The sequence below is a fragment of the Rhinolophus sinicus genome, chromosome 2 (assembly GCF_057876585.1).
Source record: "Rhinolophus sinicus isolate RSI-liver-muscle chromosome 2, RSI-T2T, whole genome shotgun sequence".
NCBI lineage: Eukaryota > Metazoa > Chordata > Mammalia > Chiroptera > Rhinolophidae > Rhinolophus > Rhinolophus sinicus.
Genome location: NC_142502.1, coordinates 124,478,931 through 124,504,823, shown reverse-complemented (window position 1 = coordinate 124,504,823; position 25,893 = coordinate 124,478,931). Strand labels below are relative to the sequence as shown.

General features: G+C 47.3%; 1 protein-coding gene across 8 annotated transcripts in view; it reads right to left on the bottom strand.

Annotated features, from left to right (window-relative positions):
• Positions 1 to 15,614: 15,614 nt before the first annotated feature.
• The window catches only part of CRACDL (CRACD like), a 105,778-nt gene continuing 95,499 nt past the window's right edge, over positions 15,615 to 25,893 (bottom strand). For 7 of the 8 annotated variants that reach the window (XM_074332348.2, XM_074332352.2, XM_074332351.2 and 4 more), the window contains 3 exons: positions 17,899 to 18,086; positions 16,756 to 16,900; positions 15,615 to 15,894 (listed from right to left, as the gene is read on the bottom strand). In XM_074332348.2, the coding sequence (XP_074188449.2) occupies positions 15,752 to 15,894; positions 16,756 to 16,900; positions 17,899 to 18,086 (476 nt within the window). In that variant the 3' untranslated portion in view covers positions 15,615 to 15,751. The remainder of the gene's footprint in view (positions 15,895 to 16,755; positions 16,901 to 17,898; positions 18,087 to 25,893) is intronic. The other variant, XM_074332349.2, reaches the window with a different exon arrangement.

Genomic DNA, 25,893 nt, shown 5'->3' with positions numbered 1-25,893 from the left:
CTTGTCGCGTAGATTGTGAGGCGAGAGCCTGTAGGGGTGGAGTGTGGGGGCAGAGCCCCAGAGAGTAGTTTCCAGGCTCTCGGCCTCACATAGACAGGTGCTGGCTCAGGTAGTAAATGGCCAACTGTGATTGCATGGCCATCAGCTGTGGCTAGTTGGCCGTCAGCTGTAACCAGTGAGCCATTGGCCACTAATATAACTGCTGTGGCTACGCTAGCAGAGGAGAAGGAGAGAGAAAAAGAATGGGGGCTAGCAAGAAGATGGCGGCTGGGCTGGCAAGCGTGGATGGCGGTTTGCGGACAGTGTGAATCCAGCCTCCAGTGAGAGTATAGTGCCGCCAGAGAGAATATAGTGGTATGATTCCCCTACCTATGGCTCCGTGGGTGTTCCTTTTTGGCCTCACCATGTCCTGCGTTCTTGTATGGGGAGCGGGACCAGAGACCCTGCAGGCCGCCCCGCACGACAAATGGCGCAGCGAGCAGGGTCTCCCGCACGACAGAGGTCTACCCAGGGCAAGGCTGGGTGGGCCTCCTTGGAAGCAGAGTTGCGCAGGGGGACACTTATGAGGACATCAAACAGGACAGAAGGATGGGACACAGATGGTGTATTAGTTTGCTTCGGCTGCAATAACAAATACCACAGACTGGGAGGCTTAAGCCACAGAAATTCATTTTCTCACAATTCTGGAGGCTAGAAGTCCAAGACCAAGGTGTTGACAGGTTTGCTTTCTCCTGAGGCCTCTCTCCTCTGTGTCTGTTTCCTAATCTCCTTTTCTTATAAGGACATCAGCCATGTTGGATTAGGGCCCATCCTAACAACCCCATTTTAACTTAATTAGCCCTCTAAAGGCCCTAGCTCCAAATACAGTCAAATTCTGGGGTGCTGAGGGTTATGCATATGAATTTTGCATATGAATTTTGGGGGGACATAATTCAGCAAATAACCGAAGGCAATGGGGATAAACCCCAAACACAGCCTCCTTCTCCATCTTGTGGAGAAGATTGGGGTCACATGTCCCTGCCAGGAGTTCCCTGGGATATGGGCTCATCCAAGAGAATGTCCTAGGCCTGGAGTGTCCCTACCGTGGGCTCAGTGCCTGGCCTATCCCAGGCACCCAGGTACCTGGACCAGGTTGGCTTTGTCTGAACAGGAGACCCAGGAGGGAACAAAGGCCCTTTCTCTGCTCCAAAATTATGAAACATACTTAACTTACAGAAGAATCAAAGTCCATGCTAATTTAATAGCTATTAATAATTGATAAAACCCATTCCTCAAGGATTAGCTGCACAGTGCTTGGAGGCTTGAGAATTCGTGATAATAAAATTTCAACCTTAAGATAAAACTGGGTTAAGAGTTTTTCTGCCTGTTTTAAATATTTCTCTATATAAAATATTCATTTTAAGTTATAAACTAATAAACCAAGATGTCCCCTATAGGCTCCCATGTGTAAAATCTAATGTAATAATGTAAATCAAGAAATAGTCAAACAAATTATAAGAAAATGATGATTGGGTACGCAATTATTAAAATAATAATAGGTCAACAGAAAGAATATCAACAGGACAGGAAGAGGAAGGAGTCCCGCTCTGTCCTCTGGGTTGGTATGTGACTTGCAGATTTAGCCTTTATCCGTCCAATGGGCAGGATGATTTGACAGATACTGGGCTAGTCTCACCAAAACGGGGGAGATGTAGTCCACATGTGGTCCTCACTCACCTTCCTGCCCTTTTTTTCTCTTTTAAAGTGTTTCCATGAATGCCGGAAGCAAAAAAAGTAAAATGCAAGTGCCTTCCGTCCTTAGAACTGCCCAGCCTTTCCCATTTCAAACCTCTGAGGATGGTGGTTGCCTGCAATCTTGCAGCTCTCGTGTCTGGCTGCTCATTCTTTCTACCTACCCTCTGAATATCAGTGTCCCTTGGGGTTCATCCTAGAGCTTCTACTCTCCTCTGTTTACACCCCTTTCCTAGGTGGTTTTTCCATTCTCTTGCCTTAAAAATGTTGGTGCTGACAACTCCCAGTTTATGTCTCAAGCCAAGACCCTCCTCTGAGCTCCGGACTCACATAACTACTCCTTGACGTCTCCACCTCGAGATACTCACCCCTCCCTTCACTGTTCCTCCTTCCAGCCCAGTAAATGGTGACACAGCCACTCACTGGCTAAAGAAAAATACCCTAAGAGATGTCTTTTATTCCTCCTTCTCCCTCACTCCCCATATCCAACCCATCAGAGAGTTCTTTTAGTTCTACCTTCAAAATACATGTGGAATCTGCCTATATCCATTCACTGGTCCAGTCGCCATCATCTCTGGATGACATTTATACAACAGCCTCCCCATGGGTCTCCACACTGTCACTTTGCCCACCTGACCAGCAGCTAGAGTGATGTAGAAACAAACATTAGATCATACATGCCGCTTCCACCCCTAATCTGCATCAAATCTTTCACTGGGTTCCTGTAAGCTTCTCAGCGTACCCTAAGGCCCTGACCGAGCACATCTGCCCACCTCTCCAGCCCATCTTGAACCATCTCCCCTCTGGCCTGACTGGCCTCTTGTATCCCCTAGGACTTCACTACCGTCAGTGGAATGTCTGGAGCAGTGGCCTCAGTGTCCCCTGCGGCTTGTTGGAAATCTGAAGACCCACCACAGACATACAAGATTCCCAGAATGAAGTGATTCCTGGTGGTCCGGGGGTGGGACTAATTGATGGTTCATTCTTCTGGCAACCAGCCCCCATCTTCCAGAAGTCTCCTCATTGGCATGAATTCGGGTATAGCGGAAAAGGGCTTATTGTGAATAGCAAAAGATACTTCTTTCATCCCAAACAAGAAATTACCAGGGTTTTAGGCGCTCTGGTGCCAGGAACTGAGACAAAGGCCAAATATATATTTCTTATTATATCAGAGTATCACAGGGACTGTGACAGGAAGAGCAAGTTTGTGTGTAGGGAAGGTGTCTAGATCGACAGGTGCCTACTGGTCTTCTGACGATGCAGGCAGATGGAGTTCAGAGCAGAGGTCTGGAATGGAGACATGATGCTGGGAGCTGTTAGCCTATGGATGATAGTAATGCCATAGATGAAAACAAGACCTTTCTGATGATTTTTCATAGATTTTAGAATAAACTCTAAACTCCTGAATATTCCCTCCTACAGTCCCCCCCCAGCCCCTCAGCTCATTCCCATTCATAGTTTGGGTTTTAACGTAGACATCCAGGCATGGCATCCCCCTGCCCTCCCTTGGGTCAGGATGGGGACACCGCTCCTGCCTACTCCTGCCCTGTCTCTCACAGCAGTTGTTACCTTGTGTCACCGCAGAGGAGGCCCATGCTATCTCTGCCATGGGACTTGACTCTTCCCTCCATGTACCCCCCGTGCATACATATCCAGTATCTGGCTCACAGTGGATGGTCAGTCCACACTTGTCCAGAGAAGATGGTGTAGAGCGAGCTTTCTGAGGCTCATGAACCAGCCCCAGAGAATGCGAATCCCAGTGACGCTGGTGTTGGAAGTGTCTGGTCACTGGATTCCGGCCAGTCCCTCCGGGATATTGTGAACCGTGGACCTGTGGGGTGGGGGTGGGAGCATGAGGACTTTCAGAGAGGCCAGGCTCCCAGAGATGCTAGGAACAGGTGCCTGTTTGTCTTTTCAGTGTCAGCCTCCCATTTTCCAGCCACTCCATGAAACTTTTTCCATTTCAAACCCGTCTCAAAAGCCTGACTGCGACATGGAACTTTCCCCAGACCCGCCTTGGGTAAACACACAGTCGCCACGGCCTGTCATTCACTGGCTGCTCTGACACGCATTTTCTTTAGAGTGCACAGTCTAATGTGTTATTATTTTTGCATTGTGCCTCCATATACGGCTTGGTCACATACAAAAAGGTGCTGGTCTACCTCTCCAGGGAAGGGTCGTAGCTTTTGGATTGCAACTGTTCTGGTAAGAAGGCAAGACAGTTACTTTGGGATCGATGTTGACATGAGGCCTCCTGGGGAAACTCAAAGATCCCTCAGGGGAGTTATGACAGCGGTAACAGGAAAAGGTGACTTTTGATTCCAGATTTACTGTCTGGGGCTGTGCCAGGTAGGTGTCCAAAGAACGGAATTTATCAGGTTCCAAGAAGCAGGTATTAGCTGTTCAAATCAAGGACAAAATGTCTGTACCTGTTCTTCAGTAAGCTGGGTCAGTGTCCAGGTGCCTGCAGAGTACGCTGGGATGACAATGGCCTTGGGAGGTAGGGAGATGTCCAGGCAGCACCCTGCCATCCTACCCCATCCCAGGCCAACACTGGGCCATCTCTTGGAGGCAGCTCTCTGACCACCGAGAAAGCAATCATGGACTCTATTTCCCCTGGAGGCTGGCTCTCGGAGCAACCCCACAGGGCTGTGGTTTTGTTGTAATGAAGGTATAAGACTCCCAAGGCTTGTCAGAAGGCCCATGATCACCTGTGTTTTAGAGACTAGGGTCACTTCAGAGGCCTTGAGATTTAATCTCAGAGGACAACAGTCAGCTGTGTATGTGGTGGGGGCGGGGGGGGGCACGGTCCTGATCCCCTCTGTCTCCTGAGATGGAGCCAGACCTTGCACAGGCTCACCTTCCTCAGAGCTGGCAGAGAACCAGAGGCAATTCCTACGTCAGATGAAACACACAACCCTGTTCCTGCCTCTGGTTTAAAAGGGAAGTCATCGTCACATTATCCCCAGACCCCTCCGGCCCCCACAGGGGTGGCTTCACCTCTCAGTGAACACACTTTCTCCCAAATATGGGGGAAATCCACCACATTTCCCCAACCTGTTTCTGAAGTGGTGGCAAATTATAGCTGGTAAATTACCAATCTGGACAACCACTTTCCAGGGTCATTCCAGAAATAACATGTGTGAGGACAGACGACATACTTATTGTCCTTGAAATACAACATTAGAAATCACTGTTAGCAGATATATTAGTCAGGGTTCCCCAGAGAAACTGAACCACCAGGACACATATATGAAGAGATTTATGACAAGGCATTAATTAGCTCATTGATAATGGAGGCTGAAAGCCCCCACTATGCTATGTACAAACTGGAGACCCAGGCAGACTGGTGGTGAAGTTAAAAGGCTTGAGGGCTGGGGGGCTTCCGGCCAAGTCTGAGGGCCTGAGAACCAGGAGTGCTGGGGGCAGGAGAAGACTGATGGTCCAGCTGGGTAGTCGGGCAGAGAGAGAACAAATCCAGCCCTTTCTCTTCTATTGGGGCCTCAACAGATTGGATGATACCCACACTGGGGAGGGCCATCTGCTTTACTTAACCTACCCATTCAAATGCTCATCTCTTCTCAAAACACCCTCCTGGACACACCCAGAGATAAGGTTTAACCAGCTACCAACGCCCTTGGTCCAGTCAAGTGGTCTCATAAAATCCACTATCATGGTTGGTCACGGGTTTTCCCCTCAAAGTGTCTGAAATAAAGGTTAGACAGTGTCCACCTTACACTATTGCGAAATGCAAACCTGCAAACACCTATGTGCTTTGGCATTTTCAAAACAAAGTCCCCAGCCTGGCGTGTCCCCGTGTCAGTACCAGGAGCTACTTTTCAGTTCATGGGTCCAACGCCTGCCATAAAAGGTGCAAGCTGAGTGGTTACAATTTGCAGATGATATTTAAGGGGTACATGTAGAAAAAAGAATGAAATACCTTTTCTTTCTTTCCTATTTTAAGTAACATTCTCAGCAACACGTTTATGCTTTTTGTATAGAGGACATAAATAAATATTGTGGAAAACACATGTGTATACCTTCCAAGGCCTCAGTAATCACGGCAGTTACCAAAGGCCCAAAAAGGCCCCAGCACTAAATCATGTGGTGCAGAAATGCAGTAATAAATCTGTAGTCAAGTCTTTCCAGAAAAAAATGTGAACTACAAATCAACTGGCCTCAGATAATTCATTTATTTAATTTATCCTTTGGATTTAGAGGGGAGCTAATTAATTTAAAGATGCTTTCATTAGTGCTGGCTGATCTGGAGGGTTCTTCATGGAGAATGGTAAGTGCCTGGAACGAATGACTCACATCTTCAATTTCTGTGCATTGTGCCCAGGTTCTCCAACCCAGCTTTCTCCATCTCAGAAGCTCAAGAGATTAACCCCTTCAGCACCTTTGAGGCGACTCATCACCTGCATTGAGGTGCTAAAAGCACATTTCTCCCAAGGGAGAATCCTTCAAGCTGACAGACCCGGTGCTCAGAATACCCACCCAATCACCAAAGACTGCCTGAGGCTTAAAGAGAGTTTCCAGAGCCTTTGCTGCGAACACCAAGCCTGGCGTCCTGTGAGCTCAAAATCCCTCGGGAGCGATTCAAGTCTCTCCCTACTTAGTGCAGCTCAGACAGTTGACCTCATGTTTGGCTTTCCAGCCTGATCAAATGAGCAATAATATCAATATGCAGGGAAGAAGGAAAAAACAGTTCTGCCTAATGGATCAATAAAATTCTTTCAAATATCCCTAGATTAGGAAGAACTGGGGCCAATAACTTGCTCTTTGGAGAAGGGGAAATCCAGGTTAAAATGCCGTCTTGGTGACTTCTACAAACTAGCACATTTCTTTTTGAAGAAGTACTGTTCCATGTAGTCAAACGATGGACAAATATAAGCAATTGTTGTTTGATAGGAAACTAAGATTATCCAGATCGTATAGTTGTATGAATTATTTGGTTTAGGTTTTCTGCCAAAGGTAAATCTACCTTGTGTATTTCCACCAGTGGGCAAATGTACCACACAGCTTCATGTTTTCTATGTTGCTAGCCAATGGTTTAAAAACAAAAGGAAGATAAGAGAGAAGATGGATATACACGTTTACCTTGACTCCTTCTCATAATGACTCCATTTTATACTCCTATAGGAGAGCTGAGAGAGCTGAGAACAAAAAGGGGTACCAGCAGCAGGTCAGATTTTGATATAATTCTGGCAGGTGGAAAGTGGGTGTGATGACATTGCCGAGTTCCCTATAACAGAGTAAGCCATAGCTCAGAAAATGCAAAAGAGAAAACTGCCCGGGAATAGCCCTTGTCTTGGTTCTCCAAAACCCCTCAGCTTAGAATTCACAGGCACAAAACATGCCAGTAGAAGGAGAGGCTAAAATTGGGCTGGTTCACCAAAGGTATCTGAAGAACTCTGTCCCCGTGGGCAGTTACCTCACAGAGCCAACTCTGAATATTACCCCGGCTAAATCAGGGCAGGTACCCTCTAAAGAAATGCTGGGGATGGGAGGTGGGGTGTAAGGGCTAGGCCCCAATGTGGATGAGATGGTGCCTCATCTCAGAGGAAAGCCCTCCTTATTTGGGCTTTGAGGGGATGGCAGGAGTAGCTGTGTCCTGCCTATGTACCCTAAAATTGAGCCTTTCAGTTGACCTTCCTTGTACATGGACCTGATTTTTCTATTCTGAAGGGGAGTTTTGCGAGAAAAGGGGTACACAAAGTGCAGAGGAACCCACAACACACTCCCCAGATCAACAAGGCTGGCTTTTGTCCATAAATACAAATGGACAACCAAGATAGCCTTGAGGAAAGCTAAGAGTTTCAAAGAGAAGAATCAAAATGAGTAACCTAAGGAAAGTTCCCAAGGGAAGGAGAGAGAATTCAAGACAAGGGAGTCCCAGAACTTTATTGTGAGGGCATTGCTTCCATGAAACAAGAACAGGCTAACCCGAAAAAGGAGCAGAGAACAAGAATCCCTGAAGATCAGTTATAGGATTTCCAGGATAAGAACTAAAATGCAATATGATTTTGAGTACTTGCTGGAATATAAGAAAAAAACAATCCACATGGCTTTGATGCTTGGGATATTCTCTGTGGAGAGATGCGTTTAGTAGCAGAGGATTATGTTTATTCCTCCAATCACACTGCTGGGTTCTACAGTGATTAATATTTACATGATTAAAACATTGTAAATGCCATGTCTTTGCAATTTTTAGGGTCAACTTCTGGCAGAGCACCAAAGTCCTAGTTAATTTACACAACGGACTGCAAATATTGTAACATGGGTATTGTAAAAGTAACAGTGGACAGTGGTCAGGCAAGGATGGGGAGGAGGGCAAGGTGTCAAGGAATAATAAAATCCTCACATCATGGTGTCCTGTCCCTGGAAACGAAAACAGCAATGTTGTAAAGAAAAACAAAAGCAAAATGACAAATATATCTGTTTATAAGACAAGTCTTGGGGAGTAGTGGAGAAAAGAGGTAATGTGAGTCAGGTAATTTCTCCTATTTCATAACGGAGACTCAGTAGATGCCATATCGAATAAATCGAACAATAGAATTATAAGCATATTATCTAGAATTATGTGTGTAAGTCCCCAAAGAATGCAGAAAACCATTAAACGTGGTTACTCTGGGAATGCAAGGCTTTGATTATTTCATATTACTCTACAGCTCAGGAGTCAGCAAATTATGGCCCACAGGCTGGCTGCTTGTTTTTGTAAATAAAGTTTTATTGGAACAGGTCACACTCATTTAAACAGAAAAGCATGCCTCAACTATATGCTATCTACAGTAAACCCACTTTAAATATAAAGACCTACATGGGTTAAAAGTAAAAGGATGGAGAAAGGTACACCATGCAAACGTTAACCAAAAGAAAGGTAGAGTAGCTATATTAATTTTAAAGTAAACTTCAGAACGAGGAAGATTATCATAGACAAAGAGAGACATTACATAGCGATAAAGGGTCAAGTCTCCAAGAAGACATAATTCTATTAATATAAGTTGGCACCTAACAAAAGAGCTTCAAAATACATGAGGCAAAAACAAATAGATCTGAAAAAAGACACAGACGGTCCATGATTAGAGTTGGAGAGTTCAACACTCTTTTCCAGTAAATGACAGAAGTAGGAAGAAAAGTGTAAAGATATAAGTAACCCAAACAACTTGATTGAAGTGAGATTTATAAAACATTTCACCCAATACCAGCACTTCCCGAGTGCACATGAAACTTTGACCAAGAACCACCGCCATGCTTTGGGCCACCAAATACCAATGTAATGGCTGCATTCCATGTACGAGGTAGGTCTGATCTGACATGCACCAGAGAAGAGCTGGTGTGGTAATGTGTAAAAAGCTCCTTAAGTATTTCTGATTCTTTTTCCTACCTCCTCCTTTCCATCTCCCCCTGACCTTCCACTCCCACTAAGAACTTTTGGGCTGGATTCTAACAAGCAGTGAATAAATGAGGGTGAGGAATATGTGACTAAAATTATGTTTTCTTATAGACTGACCCTGCGTGGAAACATCCATGTCGGCCAGTACTTTATTTATGCATCTATTCAGTAGACGTTAACTGAGCACCTACTATGTGCCAGGTACAACACTGTGCTGACTATTGGTGAGGGCACAGAGGCACACATCAAAGATGGTGCTTCAAGGGCTTATGGGTGTCTTGGCAATGGATGCTGCAACCTTCTGCAAACCCAACCAAAGAAATGTCCTGACAACTCGTGAGGGGTACAGAGACTGAAGTAATCAGAAAGTAGAGAGAGAGAATTCAAAACTGGGGAGTCTGCTTTTTCTTAACAATCACCTGAAATGAAAGGTTTTGCTCCAGAAAATAAGTTGACCTTCCTGTGGCTCACCACAACGGCCCAGAGCTAGTGGGGCCACAAGAGGTCACCTCCCCCAGCCCAGACCTAGAGAGGCAGCGCTGACCCTAAATGTAGACCACACCGGATTTATGTAGGAGTCTGCTCAGCTTGCCTTAACAAAGCACCACAGGCTGGGTGGCTTAAACAACAGAAATCGATTTTCTTATCATTCTGGAGGACAGAAGTCCAAGATCAAGATGTCAGCAGAGTTAGTTTCCTCTGAGGCCTCTCTCCTTGGCTTGTAGATGGCCATCTTCTCACTGTGTCATCATGTGGTCTTCCCTCTGTGCGTGTGTGAGTCCTAACCTCTTCTTATTAGGACACCAGTCATATAGGATAAGGACCCACCCTCATGACCTCATTTAACTTAATTACCTTTTTAAAAGTCCCATCTCCTAATACAGTCACATTTTGACTTACTGGAGTTTAGGACTTCAACATATGAATTTGGGAGGACACAATCAAGCCTACAACATCTTGGAAGACCAGCACCCCACAGAAAGAGACCATAAATGGAAGAGTTCCAGAAACCTGTTACAGCCAGTGCAGAGATACCCAGTGGATACACAGAACTGCAGCCTGCAAGGGCAGGAGCTTCTAGAACTTACGAGGTCCCCAGGTGACCCAGAACATGTCTGGCTCTGGCCACTGCCAGGAAAGCTAACTCCCAACTTGGCCGTAAGTAATTTGGTGTGTAGCTCCACATTCTTTGCAAACTTTTCATGTGTTCGAAGCATTTCAGCACTCCCAGTGGACAGTGCTCCAAGAGGACAGGGCAAGTGGAGGCCGGGGCTTCAGAGGGCTGCCCTACACTCAGCAGATAGTGGGCGTCCACACTCTGCGCCTTACCTCCTGGAGCTGGGGCAGCCCCTGGTGAAAGTACCTGATCCTTACACACAGTAGATGATGACAACAATCTGATCATTCACCCTCCTTCCTTGGGAAGAAAGATGGAGCATCTGAATTGAAAGGCTTCAGCTTTTGAAAGATTGAGTTTATTTTGTCAAAGGAACTCCCTAGTGATTCGCCCCAAGTTTCCTGTCTCAGTATCAATTTTGCATTTTCCTAAGTTTGATACCAAACTACTTATTCCTGTCGGGGAGCTTTCAGGGGCAACGTGTTCTTTATTGGAAAGTGGGCTAAGTGTTGGATTTCTGTTTTTGTGTCAATGGAATGGCAGAGGTGTGCAAGTCTGGAGGCCTTTGGCCTCTGCAAATCTCTCAGTGCTCGCTCTTAGAGAGGGGCAGTAAGCAAACTCCTGCCGCACACCCCAACACCCAGCCTGACTGCTGTTGTTAATAATCTCCTGGACACCACAAACACATCGCTCCTTTATTTCCATGCTGACAAGGATAATTTCCCTCTGGAGAAGGCAGGAAGGAAGCTAGACAATGCGAGTAAAGCAAATGTCAGCTGCTGTCTGAGCACCTGTGTTATTACCCAAAAATGCATGCGTTCAGCCTGCATTATTTCTATTATTTGGTCCTAAGAAGACTGTTCACTGGAGATTTTCATCTACCAGGGAATAAATATTTCCCTCCACACAGGAGTTCAACAGAACTGAGGGGAAGATTCAGGGATGGGGGTGGGGAAGCAGATTCACACCCCTCCCCCATCACGTACATCTATAGTGGGGCTGGGAAGGCCCATCTGCTGACTGGATGCTTCTGCCTCGCTTCCTTCTCCTGGTAATAAAGAGCTTTCAAAGCACTCTGAACAACCGCATTCTGCATAAAAGCCCATTTGGACCATCTTCTGGATGGTTACTTCTTGGTAATAATTAGTATTAAGAGCAATGTAATGTAATTACATTACAAAATGAAAGTAGAAAGCCCTGCTTTGTAGATATAGAGTCGCTTGGGTCTGGGCTGGCCACTGAGTCCAAAATCCTTTTCAGGGCCAAGATCTGTACAGCATCTGGAAGGATGGCTGTCATGCAGGGTGTCATGCGGGGTCTCAGCTCCCGCTCCCCACATAAGAACACAGGACATGGTGAGGCCAAAAAGGAACACCCATGGAGCCGTAGATCGGGGAGCCATACCACTATATTCTCGCTGGCGGCTGGGTTGGAGACACAGGAAGCAGGAGTCACATGATCCGCAACCCACCGTCTGCTTCTCTGTCAACCAATCTCACTTGCTAGCTGCAATCTGCCGTGCTAACTGCAATCCGTGCTTGCCAGCCACCATCTTCTTGCTAACCCCCATTTGCTGTTAGTGTAGCCACAGCAGTTATATTAGTGGCCAATGGCTCACTGGTTACGGCTGACGGCCAACTAGTCACAGCTGATGGCCATCCAATCACAGCTGATGGCCACTTACTACCTGAGTGAGCACCTTTCCACGTGAGGGTGAGAGCCTGGAAACTGCACTCCTGGCTCTGTCCCCACACTGGCCATCCATCCTCCCTCCACTTGCTCACCTTGAGTGTTGGGGCGCTCACCCCCGACTGGGCATCCTGTTCCGTACTGCTAACTCTAATAAGTCAAACATGTCTTTGTCCTTCTCGGGAACTTTCATTTCTGGTCCTGGTTTGTTCCCTGTGGAGTGACACATAAGTCAATTCCTTTCTTCAAACATTAGAAAGTAACTCTCCTGCCTCCCTTTGGCTTCTCTGAGCTCAACATCTTCTTTCTCTGAAGTCACTTCCACAGGACCCTTCCTTGCCACCTTGGCTGCTTGCCCTGGACCATCTCTAGAAAATTAGGGCTTTGTATGTGGGATGCTCACAATCCACCAGCCAGAGATGGCAAGCGGCCGAGGTGGCAAGGAATACAGGGTGCCACATACAGGCAGGTGTGTGAAGTGAGTGCGGGCAGGGTGCAGCTGAAGATGTAAGTCTCTGGCAGGCTATCTGCTTCCAGAAACAATGCCATACCACGCGAGGGGATCTCAGGTCTTCAGTGTACCCACTTAGCTATCTCTGCCACACAACCTATGGCCGACTGCAGTTTGGGAGGTCTTACATGAAATTCTCTTAGACTATGTATGGTTATGTTCTTAACCCCAAGTAAAACAGTAACTTAAAATCAAGTCAGGACTTTTTACTTTAGGACCCAGGAAAAGAATGTGAAACCGCTGTATTGGGTACATGTTGCTACCGTGTTTCCCTGAAAATAAGACCAGGTCTTATGTTAATTTCGGCTTCAAAAGACGCATTAGGGCTTATGTTCAGGGGATGTCATCCTGAAAAATCATGCTAGGGCTTATTTTCCGGTTAGGTCTTATTTTCAGGGAAACACGGTTAAGTAACAAATTATTCCAAAACTTACTGGCTTTCAACAATAACAAACATTTGTTATCTCATAATATCAGTGGGGCAGGATCTGGGAGCAGCCCAGCCGGGCAGTCTGGCCTACAATCTCTCATGAGGTCACAGTCAACACGTCAGCTGGGCTGCCGTCATCCGAAGGCTTGATGGGGGCAAGGGGAGCAAATTCTACGGGGCTCATTCACACGGCTGGCAGGTTGGTGCTGGCGATTGACAGGAGGTATATTAGTCTGTTCGGGCTAACATAATGAAGAGTCACAGACTGGGTGGGGTCTTAAACCACAGACACGTATCATCTCCCAGTCCTGGAGGAAGTCTGAGATCAAGGTGCTGGCAGGGTCAATTTCTTCTGAGGCCTCTTTCCTTGGCTTTCAGATGGCCGTCTTCTCCTTGTGTTGTTACATGATCTTCTCTTTTTGTGTTATGTGTGTCAAATTTCTTCTTCTCATAAGAATACCACTCATATTGGATTAGGGCCCCCCCGCTCCGCACTGAGCTTAACTTAATTACCTCCTTAAAAATCCTGTCTTTTGGGAGGCAGCCAGATGGCTCAGTTGATTAGAGCTCAAGCTCTGAACAACAAGGTTGTTGGTTCGATTCCCACGTGGGCCAGTGAGCTGCACCCTCCACAACTAGATAGAAGGACAACTTGGAGCTGATGGTCCCTGGAGAAACACACTGTTCCCCAATACTCCCCAATTAAAAAAATTTAAAAAGTCCTGTCTTCAAATATAGTCAAATTCTAAAACGCTGGGGTTTAGGGCTTCTACATGTAAATTTGGGGGAGGGGCACAATTCAGCTCATAACAGGAGATGTCAGGCCTTTCCACATGGGCCCCTCCATAGGCTGCTTGAGCATCCTCAAGCCATGGTGACTGACTTCTGTCAGAGAGAGCGGTTCAGAAGAGTGCGGGATAAAGGCAGAGGTGTCTTTCAGCACCTCGCTTCTGAAGTCACGCATGGTCCCTTCTGCTACATGCTGGAGTTAGGAGTGAGCGCCAAGTCTATCTCACACTCAGGGAAGGCAAATCAGCCCCCACTTTTTGAAGGGAGGATTATCTAAGAATTTGTGGACGTGTTTTAAATCCACTGCAGCTGCCATACCAATATTTCCCCGTTGTTTCTGTTAGGCTCCAATACAAAGATAGCTGCCTTTCCTTTTTTTTTTCTTCCTCAGCCTTCCATTTAAAATGGATTCAAATCGAGAGCACCCGGCCACTGATTTTCTTGAAATTGCAGGGGCACCTATATTTGCTCTTTGGTTTTCTTCTTGTTGATAACTTCTCTCCTATGATGCAGTCACTGCAATCTTAGGGAGAAATCATGGTTTGGGGTAATAACAGCCAACATAAATTTTTTCTAGTTAAATCTGCTCATGTCTAAGCTTTTGGAGCAAGGCTAGATGGATGGAGTTCTTGTTTCGAGCACATTCACCGTGGTATTCAGTGTTGATGTTCTCTAAGACAGTGCAATTAGTAAATAAGTTTGGTTGGGGGGAAAACAAAGATTATCCCAGGATATTTTCAATAAAGGTAGACCTGATCAAGTTGTAGTTCTAACAGCTAGAAAAGAAATTATTCATGAAGATGGAAATTACAATAAAAGTAGAACTTAGGGTATGTAAAATCAAATTATATCTGAGGTCTTACGTTTTTGGTGGCTAAATGTCCCCAGCTATACGCATATTCCCATGGAGATTAGCTTGTTCAAAGGAACAAACTGGAAAGTAAAAAAAAAAAAAAAGAGGTATTACATAACTGAGCTACAATTCTGAGAGCCCAAAATATACGGGCTACACTCTGCATTCAGGGGTCATTCTGGCTAATGCATTGCAAACCTAGTCTTCAACATGAATGTGCAGGTTAATTAGATATTGAAGAATTGCAACCTTTCCATATTTTTAGTATGTTGTACCGAATAGATGAGAAGAGGGGGAAAAAAAGAAAACCCTACATTATCTTCTGATTTCCAAATATAAACACCAAGATTTTATTGGGGAAAAAAAAAAATCTAAGAAAAACCCAAACTCCAAAATCAACACAATCGAGATTTTAAATGAGGTATCAACTAAGTGAAACTCCTTACTCTGCATTTAACTCAGTGCCAGAAGACGTTCTCTAAGTGTGAGTAGAAACAACACTTACACATACGACAGGAGCATGTTTGAAACCTTTTATTGAACAGGCAATGCATTGTGCAATGGTTGAGGACACAGATGCCCAGTGGAAAAGTTTAAAAATTATTTTTGGAAACAGTCTATGAACGGATGCACCCTGCCGTGGTCCTTCTGCTCCTGCGTCAGGTGATGATCTTCAGGAAAACTGAGTGTTTTATAGCTGCTCTTGGAAATGGCATCCCTGTTTACCATAAATGCCATGCCCAATAGTAAACACGAGAGGGGAAGACAGGGTCCAAGGCAAGACAACGAGCAGAGTCGCAAGCTGATCTCAAGTGCAGGCATCAACACACAGTCTGGACTGCCTTCTCTTCTGGCCTCGCAGCCACGTCTTAGTTATGCATCCACAGTTCCTTTCCATTTTCTTCCTTGTCCCAGCCCCTTTGATCAAAGGGATTCTGAAAGACTTGCATTCATACCTTCGGGCACGGGGCCTCCTTCTTGGCCCTTTTCAATGGAGTTCTTGTTTTCCGGCACCTCTGGCCCAGGACCATGGCTGTGAGTCTGTCTTCCTTATTTGCCTGGTTCCTTCTTCCCCGCGCTCGCCCTCCCATAACCTGTTGATAAAATCGTTCTTAAGTTTCACAGTTTGTTTGCCTTTAGTGGCCGTTTTTCACGAAGTGACCCATCAAGGTGGTGGACATTTTTTTTTCTTTCTTTCTTTTTTTTTTTTTTTTTTTAATCAACACGCTGTCAACCTATTTTATAATTTGGGGCATGTCACTCCAAGCTTGAGATTTCTTTCTGGCGAGTTCCATCCAGGATGGCTGGTCTGCACTGGCATAACTGGCTCTCTTCAGCTGATGCAATTCTTTCTCCGTCATCACTGCAGACTGAGCTGCTGGAAAGAAGACAGAATAAACAGAAACCTGAGCAATGAATCTGGATTTTCACTTAAGCCTCTTGCATTTCTTTAAAATATGCATCAAGGTCTTAACCATGGTCTCATAAAATCCTTACTGTGCAAAAAAAAAAAAAAAAAGAAAAAAGAAAAAAAAAGTAAGAGAAGATTTAGGCACAAAACAACTTCTGTGATAAAGAGACTGACGGTCAAGCTCAAATAGTGCCAACAATGCAGTGAGGAGAGAGAAACTTCCAGAATAAAACTACAAAACTCTGGGGACTGGCTATACAAGTGTCAATATTCTTAACACTACTGAACTGAACACTTTAAAAGGGTTAAGATGTTAACGTTTTGTTACGTGTATTTTACCACAATTAAAAAGAAATTTAAAAACACCAATACATACAATGATGAAATCTAAAAACGTTATGCTCAGTGAAAGAAGTCAGATACAAAAGAACACATATTTTATGATTCCCTTTATAAGAAATGTCTAAAAAAGGTAAATATAGGGAGACAGGAAGTAGATTCATAGTTGCCTGGAGCTGGGGTGGGGAATGGTGAATGACTGTAAATGGCCATGAGGCTGCTTTTTAGGGTGAGGGAAAAGTTCCAAAACTGGATTGTGATGTTTGTACAGCTAGGTAACTATATATATACTCATTGTCAATCAGTACTCACTGAACTGTACACTGAAAGCAGGTGAGTTTTGTGGCACGGTAATGGTATCTCAATAAAAGCTGTTTTAAAAACATCCACATGGCATAATTAAAAATAAAACAAACAGAAAACCAAACCTGCAGGACCCAACCCAGAAATGCATTTCAGAGCGTGTGAGATGATCTGCAGGTTTCATACCCAAGTTCTGATGGGACAAGGAGATCCCTCTTTGCAGCCCCTCCTGGAGGCAAAGCTTTGTCCCCTGTCTCCGGTCCACAGTGGGCTTAGCTGGGGCCATCAGGAAAGACTTGCTGCGGACAAAGTCGGCTTGCTTCATGGGCTCCTATTAGGACACAAGAAAGATACATGCTGTCCGGTCACTGCAGGTTTAGATGGGGACAAACACAACTCAAAGCAATAAGCCATAAGGTCTCTCTGCTAATGGGAACCGTTCCACTGGTGCTTTCCTGGGGGAGCTTTGCTTTGTACACTCACTGACATCCAGCCTGCAGAACACAGGTGCTCAGACGACGGAGCTTCTCCTGGGCACAGACAGGTGTCCTGGCTTCTGCCCTGTTCTCGCCCCTGGCCTCAGCCCCAGATGTTGGACGGCAGAATGAATTGTGTTTGGAAATAGTTTTGAGGTTTTTAGGATACTTGGTATGCTCACAGATGCCCCAAACTGGATCACAGGTTACTATTTGTTTCATAAATTCCCTAAGTCTGCACACAGGTTTTGAGGCATGGGGACGATTGAGGTTTGGGTTAAAATGAAGGGAAACAGGTCCCATTGCAGCCTCAAGTTCACTTCCCACACGGTTGAAAGACTCTATGGATTCATCGTGGCTGCTGAGGAGGGCCATGTACGCTGTGAGTCTCGGCCTGCTTCTGAGCACAGTTGTTTGGGTCTGAGAAAGGTTTTCAGTCCAGAGTGCAAAATGGAAGCCTGGGTCCAGCCCTGCAGCCCTGCGTGGGGCATCTGGCCAGCGTAGCAGCCAAAGCGGGCCCAGTCCACCACCGTATAATAAGCAGAGAGGAAGCTGTTGACATGGTCGCCCACGTCTCACAGAGAAGTTATTTTAACCCTGTTCCATTTGCCCAGATGCTGTGTTGCCTAGGAGGCAGGGAGAGAGCTAGCTCCACCGCTTAAGTGATCCACCAGCTTCTCTGCCTCCCTAACTGCCCAGCACACGCTATGGGAAGACAGCAGCCAGCATTCCAGGCCATGGGCTCTATAATGACCATGACCGTGCAGGATGCTTTGTCCTCAAGGGGTCCCAGCCCCCAGCCCCAGCCGGCAGCTCTCTCCTGCATAGACAGAGACAGGAAGTGTTTGCTCACCTGAGCTCTCTCCGGCACCTTCGCTTGCTTTCCTGTTTCAGACTTCAGGGTCTGGGCGCCAGGCTTGTCCTGCTGGTTGGCTGGCTGCTCTGGGGCTCCTCGCCGCTTCTGCCGAGTGATGGCAACCCAGGGTGGCCCAGGCTGGCCCTCAGCTCCAGGCCCCGTTGCTGAGGGAGGCAGACCCTTATCTGTGCGTAGAAATACGCAGTTGTCAAAACAGTCCTGATCCCTCTTCAGACTCACCTTTGGCCTCTCCCACACAAAGGACACGGTATGTACAGGGCCTCAGGGGGCAGGGGGTGCTGGGGAGGGAGGAGGAGGTCTGGGAGCCTGTGTGGTGAGACTGTTACTTTCCTCTAGGGGACTCTTGTTTTCTCATTTAAAGATGCACCAAAGAGATCATACTCTTCTAGTCTGAGCCACCAAAAAATTAAATGCAACTGCTTCTATACACACAATTTAGATCCAACTTCCTCCTGTGGACTACTTTTTGGAATGAGATAAAAGCAAGTCCATAAATCGTTAAGGTTTCCTTAGTATACGCCTGTCGTGTTGGACCAGTACACGCTACCTGACTCTTGATTTGTTTGGAAGTTGCAGACACACTATTGTTCTCTTGTCTTTTAAAAACTAGAAGCAGACCTTCCCCTTTGTGGAGCGTGACACCCACACTAGCCACAGTAGTTTTCCTTAACATCCTACAGAGACGAGAAATAGTGCCTTTAAAACCGTGGCGCTTCGCTGAATTTTTTTTCCACATTCACCGTGTTTACCTTTGGGTGGTAAAACTGTGGGTCATCCTCCCCGCTCCCCCTTGCTTTTCAACTCGTCTGTATTTTATTATTTTTTACGATGAGAACTTATTACCTTCATCCACAGAAAAAAGCGAGTTTATTGTTTCCCAGGAAACTTACAGATGACATAAGTGGCTTCTCCCAGGTTCAAAAGAATTAAGGTGTTCTCTCTAGATCCAAATGTTCCCCCCAGCCAGCACCTCAGAATGTTTGTCTTCACCACACAGAGCAAACACAGAGTCCATCCCCATACACCTGGCACCTGGCCCTCTATCGTCTCCTTCCTGCATTGTGCACCTCAGCCAGCCAGGGGAACGCAGTACCTGTGTCCAGCAGATGTCCAACATGACTTAGCATCATCACTCTTTGTGGTCTGACACATGCCATCCCTTGCTCTGGTGTGTACAGATATTTGTTTTTGTTTCTGCCTCCAGTTCAGCCTGGAGTCCTTTTTAGCTCAGTCCCCTGGTACCAAGGTGGGAGGAGGGATAGCAGTCACTGCCCTGCAAACCTCAGTCTCCCACCAGAGTTGAGAGGGGCTTTGGGCTTCACATGCTGACCTCTCCTTGGCTTGAGCAGCTGGGAACGGCTCACGCTCTTCTCCTGGCTGCTCCCTGAAGTCCTCGCCCCACTGTCCCCTGGGACCCTGCTCCATTTCTGACTCATCCCTTGTTCCTTCCTGCCTTTCAGGCTCTCCCTGGCCACTGACTTCCTTGCTGCTTTGCAAAATGCTCGGGTCTCCCACAGCTCAAGGAAAAATGTCTCCACTGAGCCTCGCCGTCCCCTTGAAGGCCCAGACCTCAGTCCCCCTCTACCTTAATTCCTATGGACTCTACCTGCGTCTCTTCAGCTAATTCCTGACCCAGCCACAACATGAACTCTGCGCTATCTGCCAGCCGCTGAACCATAAATCCTGACGTCTTTCCTGTTCTCACGTTGCTTTATGCCTCTGCAGCACTGATGTGGCTACATAACCTCTCTTGGGAGGCCTGTCCCCCTTGGGGGTTCCCTCTCCAGATCCTTGCTCGACTCTTGCTCCTAAATCTGGAATTCCTCCTTGTTTCAGACCCTCAGCTTTTTTTTCTTTTTCCTCAAATGTTCTCTCTGTCCCACTCCTGATTTCAATACTCAGATGTGCTTGGATTACTTCCAAATGTATAATCCAGCCCAACTTTCTATTCTTAGCCAGAGCTCAACATTTCTACTCCCCCTCCCATCTATCCATCCATCCACCCATCCACCCATCCATCCATCCATCCATCCATCCATCCATCCATCCATCCATCCATCCATCCATTTGCTATGGGCAAGGATTGTGTTAAATGCTAAGGTGAAAAAATAAATAATAAATGGTTCCTTCCAAAAGCTCAAAGTCTAGTGGGGGAGACTAAGTACAAACAATTAACGACGATGGAAACTGGAAAATGCTACAATTCACAAAGTGCTATGCAGACACAGCCTAACGCTGGCAGGAAGGATTGGAGGCTGCTGTCGCGGCTGAGACCTGAAGAAGGAGGCAAACCTTCTAGGCTGAGCAGAGGGGCAAGGAGGGTCTCCCAGTTGGGGGGGGGGAGAGGCACAGCTGGCTGCAGGTTGGTCCAGAGCTGCTGCAGGCAGGCAGAGTGACTGAGAAGGGTCCCTCTGGTCTCCTTGCTGTCCCTATGGGGAGCCGTGAGGGGTTGATCCAAGGGAGGTGGTGTCGGGAGCATATCTGACTGGGAGGAGTGGAGAGAGGCTGTGGCCACAATCCAGAGACGTGACGAGGGATTAGACACGCTGTTCTGAAATCATCCCTTCTTGTCCACCACGGCCCTCCCCGAGTGCCGCCTCCTGAATGAAGCCTGTCCTGGTCCCCTAGCTGGACATGCTCTCCCTCTCCTAATTCTTCTATAACTCTCTGGGACATATATCCCACTGATTGGTACTAGATGTGTCTGCTAGCAACCATCTACCCCACTGATAGATGCTTTTGGTCATTAGAACTTATTTATTTAACGAACACACGATATGGACTATGTACCAGCCCGTTCTAATCGCAGCTAAATAACAACAGAATTTTACATTTCACTTCTCGTCCAGAGACCCTGGCATATGGAAGGTGGGCTGGGTGGTTGGATGCTTTATAGAAAGTCTGCATTTTTCAACCCTTGTTTTTACCCCTTCATTCACAGAGGTCTCATAGCCTCTATTTTCCAAGACTTTTCTTAAAAGTTTCCATTCATTTCTCTGATCTCTTCTTCACACTCAGTGAAGTCACTACTAGCCGTATCCTCTGCTCTCTCCTGACCCGAGATGTGTCTCTGAGCTGTTCCCTCAGCAGTGCCCAGCGTGTGCTGCTGGGTGTCTTTGCCCCACCACAGACAGGCCGGAGAGAGGGATTTGACTGTGGGTTGAAAAACTTAGTTACATCAATCAACAAAATACTCTGAGTAATTCCATCAAGACGAAGTGTGCGTGGAGAGAAAATGTCCATCCCGGGTTTTAACCTACAGGCAGAAGGGTAGCTGTGAGCTGCCGAGGCAGCCCAGCCTCCCCGGAGGGCTCCGGCTGGCTCTCCAGCCCCCCTTGCAGCTCAATGTGGGGCACGCGACACTCATGTCATTTTTACCAGGAGGGCACAGATGCAGATCCGCTGAGTTCCTATGCAATCAGATTACACTCCTCAACCAACAAGCGTATTTAAAACTACTGGAGAAGGCGATAGGGAGCAAGGCGCATGCCGTGTTCCTGGGGACTGTGGTGCGAGGAGACCCTACCTACATGGAGGATGTGGACCCCACAGGTGGACTGAGGCTGGGCCCCTGGGGCCCGTGCTCAGGCCCACGTCTCACACCTCAGGCAAATCATAGTCTCCCTTCCAGTTTGCTCACGGGAACTGCAGTCTTGTAAACAAGGCAACGAGGTTCAGCTTGGCCAGAGGTGGCTGTTTTCTCTCTTTACACGCAGATTTCATTGCAAGCAGAGAAGGGTCACTTGCTGCATTGCCTATCGGTGGGGTAGCAATGCTTTCAGGGTGTGTGTGTACGTGGGTGCCCACGAGTCTGTGTTTGTGGGCAGACCCACAAAAGGAGTGAGCGCCGCAGCTGGGCCAAGCTGGGCCCTTGTGGGATAAGGCCACTTACGATGGCAATGGCACCAAGCATACCCAGCATATGGCCAAGGTCTTTCAACAACCATTTCTTTTTTTTTGGTTCCTACTTCCTTTCCCCAAGCAGGGGTCTATCCTTGTAGTGTGTACTCTCCTTCTCACTTCCTCCTTGTCAGGAAGGCAAGTGGGCCAGAGCGACACTGCTACCTTCCAGATCCTTCCCCAGGATCCTTCTAGGGGCAACTTCATGGGGGAGAGAAGGCACAGGACTGGTGGACCGGGTTCCACACACCAGGAAGGAGAGAGAAAAACCACAACAGCTCCCAGCCATGATTCAGCAAGACCTGAGATTCTACCTGGAGCCTCAGGTAACCTACAGGTACGTCCCTGCCCCAGGTGTGCACAGGCAGAGCAGCTGGGTGATGAGCAATTGTACTCTGGGGCAGAAGGCCTAGGCGGCCACTCAGATCTGCACCCCACACCTGGCACCCACTGCAGGGTGGTGGGGTATGTGCCATACTCCACAAGAGGAAGGCAAGGGGAGGGCTGGAAGAAGACACGGGAAATGTGCAGGATAAGGCAGGTTTCAGGGGCCGAAGGCCTTACATCGTGACAGTTCTGCAGCAGGAAAGTTCAGGGTCAAGATTCCACCATAAAATAGCTCCTGAGGTTGCACATGTTCAAAATGTCATTAGTTCCACGAGAACGTAGACGCAGCATTTGATTAAGTAAACAAGGTTGAAAATGCTTCTTTGTCTCCTCTTTCTGCCTCAAAACACAATTTTAACAAAGGCGTTTGTACTTAGGAAGACCTAAAATTAGCCATTCAGAAAATCCTCATGTGAAGCCATTTCTAGAGATGTTTGACCACCCCACTTATTGCTTCACTTTGACTTACTGGTTGGTGATGGGTTGTTTTTCTTTTGGTGCTTATTAAAATTCAGCCTTAAGGTACTGTTTCTTTCATTCACAAAAACTCCTCTAATGACAGGCTAAGGGGATGACAGTGAGATGCTAACGGTGGTCCACACCCCAAATGGCAGGCTGTGTGTCTGGAAGCTGGCAGTTGTCAAGAACACTGTCTTCCAGGAGACAGGCATGAGCTGTGCAGTGTACATTACGGTGCTTTCTTGCTCCTTGGCTGAGAAAATAAAAGATACTCTGCCTGAAGCTGACGCACAGAAGGGTGGCAGGGTTCTTGTACCTCTTCAAAACTTGGCATCTGCCTCCATTTTTGAAGCAGCAGTTTTTAAGAATCTTTTTCCTTTCGTGAAACGTCTCCATTGTTTATAAAAGTACTCATGCACACTGGAGAAATTCAGGGGGCCGACAGAAACGTAAAGAAGGAGAAAAAGTTCCCCATCAATGCACGACCAGCAGAGCTGTGTTAACACTTTGGCACAGCCTTTCCAATCTATTTCTGTTAGGCTGTCGTCTTAAAAACACACGTCAACAGCTCATTCCCAGCCCTTTGAAACATTCTCTGTGGAAGGGGAGGCCTGAGCGTGCTGTCTAAAATTTCTGGTGGAAAGTGGGTGCATCACCCACACTTGTCACAACCAGTGAAAGCCAGAACAGCGCCTCGGGGCTTCCATTAACAGGGCAGCTTCCTGTTTCTGTCTTGCTTCCAGGTCCTCTGCCAAGGCCCTGGTTTTGGGAGCCAAGGAGGTGCGTAGATGAGCACTAAGAGGATGGCTGGGGTGCGTGTGGGAGCCTCACCCAGGCAGAGCATTTATGCCAGACTTCCTGTATGAAAAAGTTTTGTTTTTTTTAAGCATTTATCGATCTATTGTCAGTGTCTGCTACACAGAGAGCCCCTGATCAATACCTACTGGCAGAGTCTGCAGCTGCTCTTCACAGCTTCTGTCCAGAGCCAGGCTGTGTGACGTCACCGTAGATGCTGGGCAACTTTGATGCGTGTGGAGCAAGGATTTATCTCAAAACCATGTTGAGCGTTTTGAGTGGGTGAGCGCTCTTCACAGAGCAAGCTGTTTGTAATGACACATGAAGGGGCTGTGCCCCGGCTCTACCACCAAATGAAACTTATCACCATTCCTTCCTTTGTTCATTCAACAAGTCCTTGTTTGCGGCTCCCATGTCTGAGAATTTGCCTACTCGTTAAAAGGCCCGAATCTTCACCTGGGACCCCTCTGGGTCATTTACAGACATGTGCACAGTGGTCAGGTTATGTATTGATCAGCTGATGGAAATGTTGTGACCAGAGGCTTGCAGGGACCTCACCCCGCAGGTCCCCTAGGAGCAGTGGTTCAGTGTCTGCTACCTGTGTTTATGACGGCATTATAGAGCTTAACTACCGCGAATGACGACAGCCGACTGCACCTGGAGACTGCCCACTAGGCAGACGCCGACCACCGAGAGGAAGACGTGTCTGATCTAATGCATCCTCCAGCGCACTGCACACAGGCTCCCCTGTAAAAACAATCGGGAACAGAGAGGTGCACGGTCCATGGTCCAGGAATGAGGTCTAGAGCTGGCTGGATGGGGGCATGGGAGGTGGCTCTGGGTACTGGTCTCATTCTGGTTTTTGGTCTGTGTGTTCAGTGTGTGAAAATCCATTGAGCTGCAGCCAGGTGATCTGTGCCCTTCTCTGCGTGTGCATCATTCTTCAATAAAAAGTAAAAATAAACTAACGAAAAACAACCCTAAGATAATCAGGACTCGTTCTGCTTGGATAGCGACCCGGGTTGTCTAGCTCCCTGTCCACATAGAGAACTGAGGCGAGTGCACACCACAGAGCTGTTTCCATACTGCGATCAGACAAGGCTGCTGCCAGCGGGGGTGCGGGCTCTCCTAAGGACGGCCCCTTCCCCGGTGGCAGACCCTTCCCGTCCTCTTCACTTCCCGTAGCCCTCACATGGCCTGGGGTCCTGGGCCCACTTGCCTTTCCTATTGCTGCCCCCACTTTACCCACCCAGTCTCCGCTTCCCCTCATTTCCTGAAGACTCCCCTGGATCCATCCCCCCTACTCAGCCGTGTCCGAAGCCACAGGTCAGCAGGGGCAGGGAGCCTGGCTCTCTAAACACAGACTCACTCTACAGCCTCATGGAACACGGAGCTCTCACGGAGGACAGCGACTATGTCTCAGAGTCTCTTTCTCGGCCACCAGGGCCCAACTGTCCCTACTCCGAAGTCAGGAGGCACTGACACAGGAGACTGGGGTCTCCTCTTCACCCAGTTCGCCTGAAACCCACCTTCCTTGACCTGTATGTCTCCTCTCTTACAACCTTCAAACCCACATGTCAGGGGGGAAAATGCCACTGTTGCTTTAAATGTCCCTGAGAGTGTGTGTATAGCGTTAACAGGTGCGAGCTGGTAGTGAGGGCAGGACTGTGCTCCTTCCTCGTACCGTGGACACTCCCTGTGAAACATCTCGCTCGCTCACCCATGCAGAACGCAATCAGTAACACGACACTATAACCAGCAGAACGTCACGGTTTTATAGCTGATCCAGTCTTACTGGAAGGGCTGATGGAGTGAGAACTCTTCCCAGTGTCAGCATGTACGAGGGCCTGCCCACAGAGCACATCCATCGGGGACAGTGGGCCGTCCTGGTCCCAGCACGGGGTTCATCAGGCCTCCATACAAGGAATTAATGCAAGTCTTTTCCCAAATGGGGACTTGGGGTCGGCTTTATTTGTTTGTGTGACAGCACCAATTCTAACTGTTTTAGGGCTCTGTGGCTCTTAGGTAGAATTTGTGGATAAGCATACAGACAAACAGGTGAAAAATATTACAGTGCTGTGACAACAAAGCACAAGCCTTTGGAAAGAGCCCAAGCCTTCCAGGGTCTCAGAAAGATGTTACTTGCTAATTAATGACAGCCTTGAACTAGAGCGTTAGCTAAACCAGCGCCATCCAGTAGAACTTTCTGCAATGATATGCTGCTACTAAGCTCAGGAAAGGCAGCCGGTGTGACCAAAAACTGAATTTTAAAATTTAATTTTCATTTAGGTTTACATTGAAACCACCATATGCAGCAAGTGGTTCTGTGTCAGAAAGCGTGTATCTGGATCCTTGCTACTCAAAGTATGGTCTGAGGAACCACAGTCTCGTCCTCACCCTGGGCCTACTGCAACAGAGCCTTCATTTTAA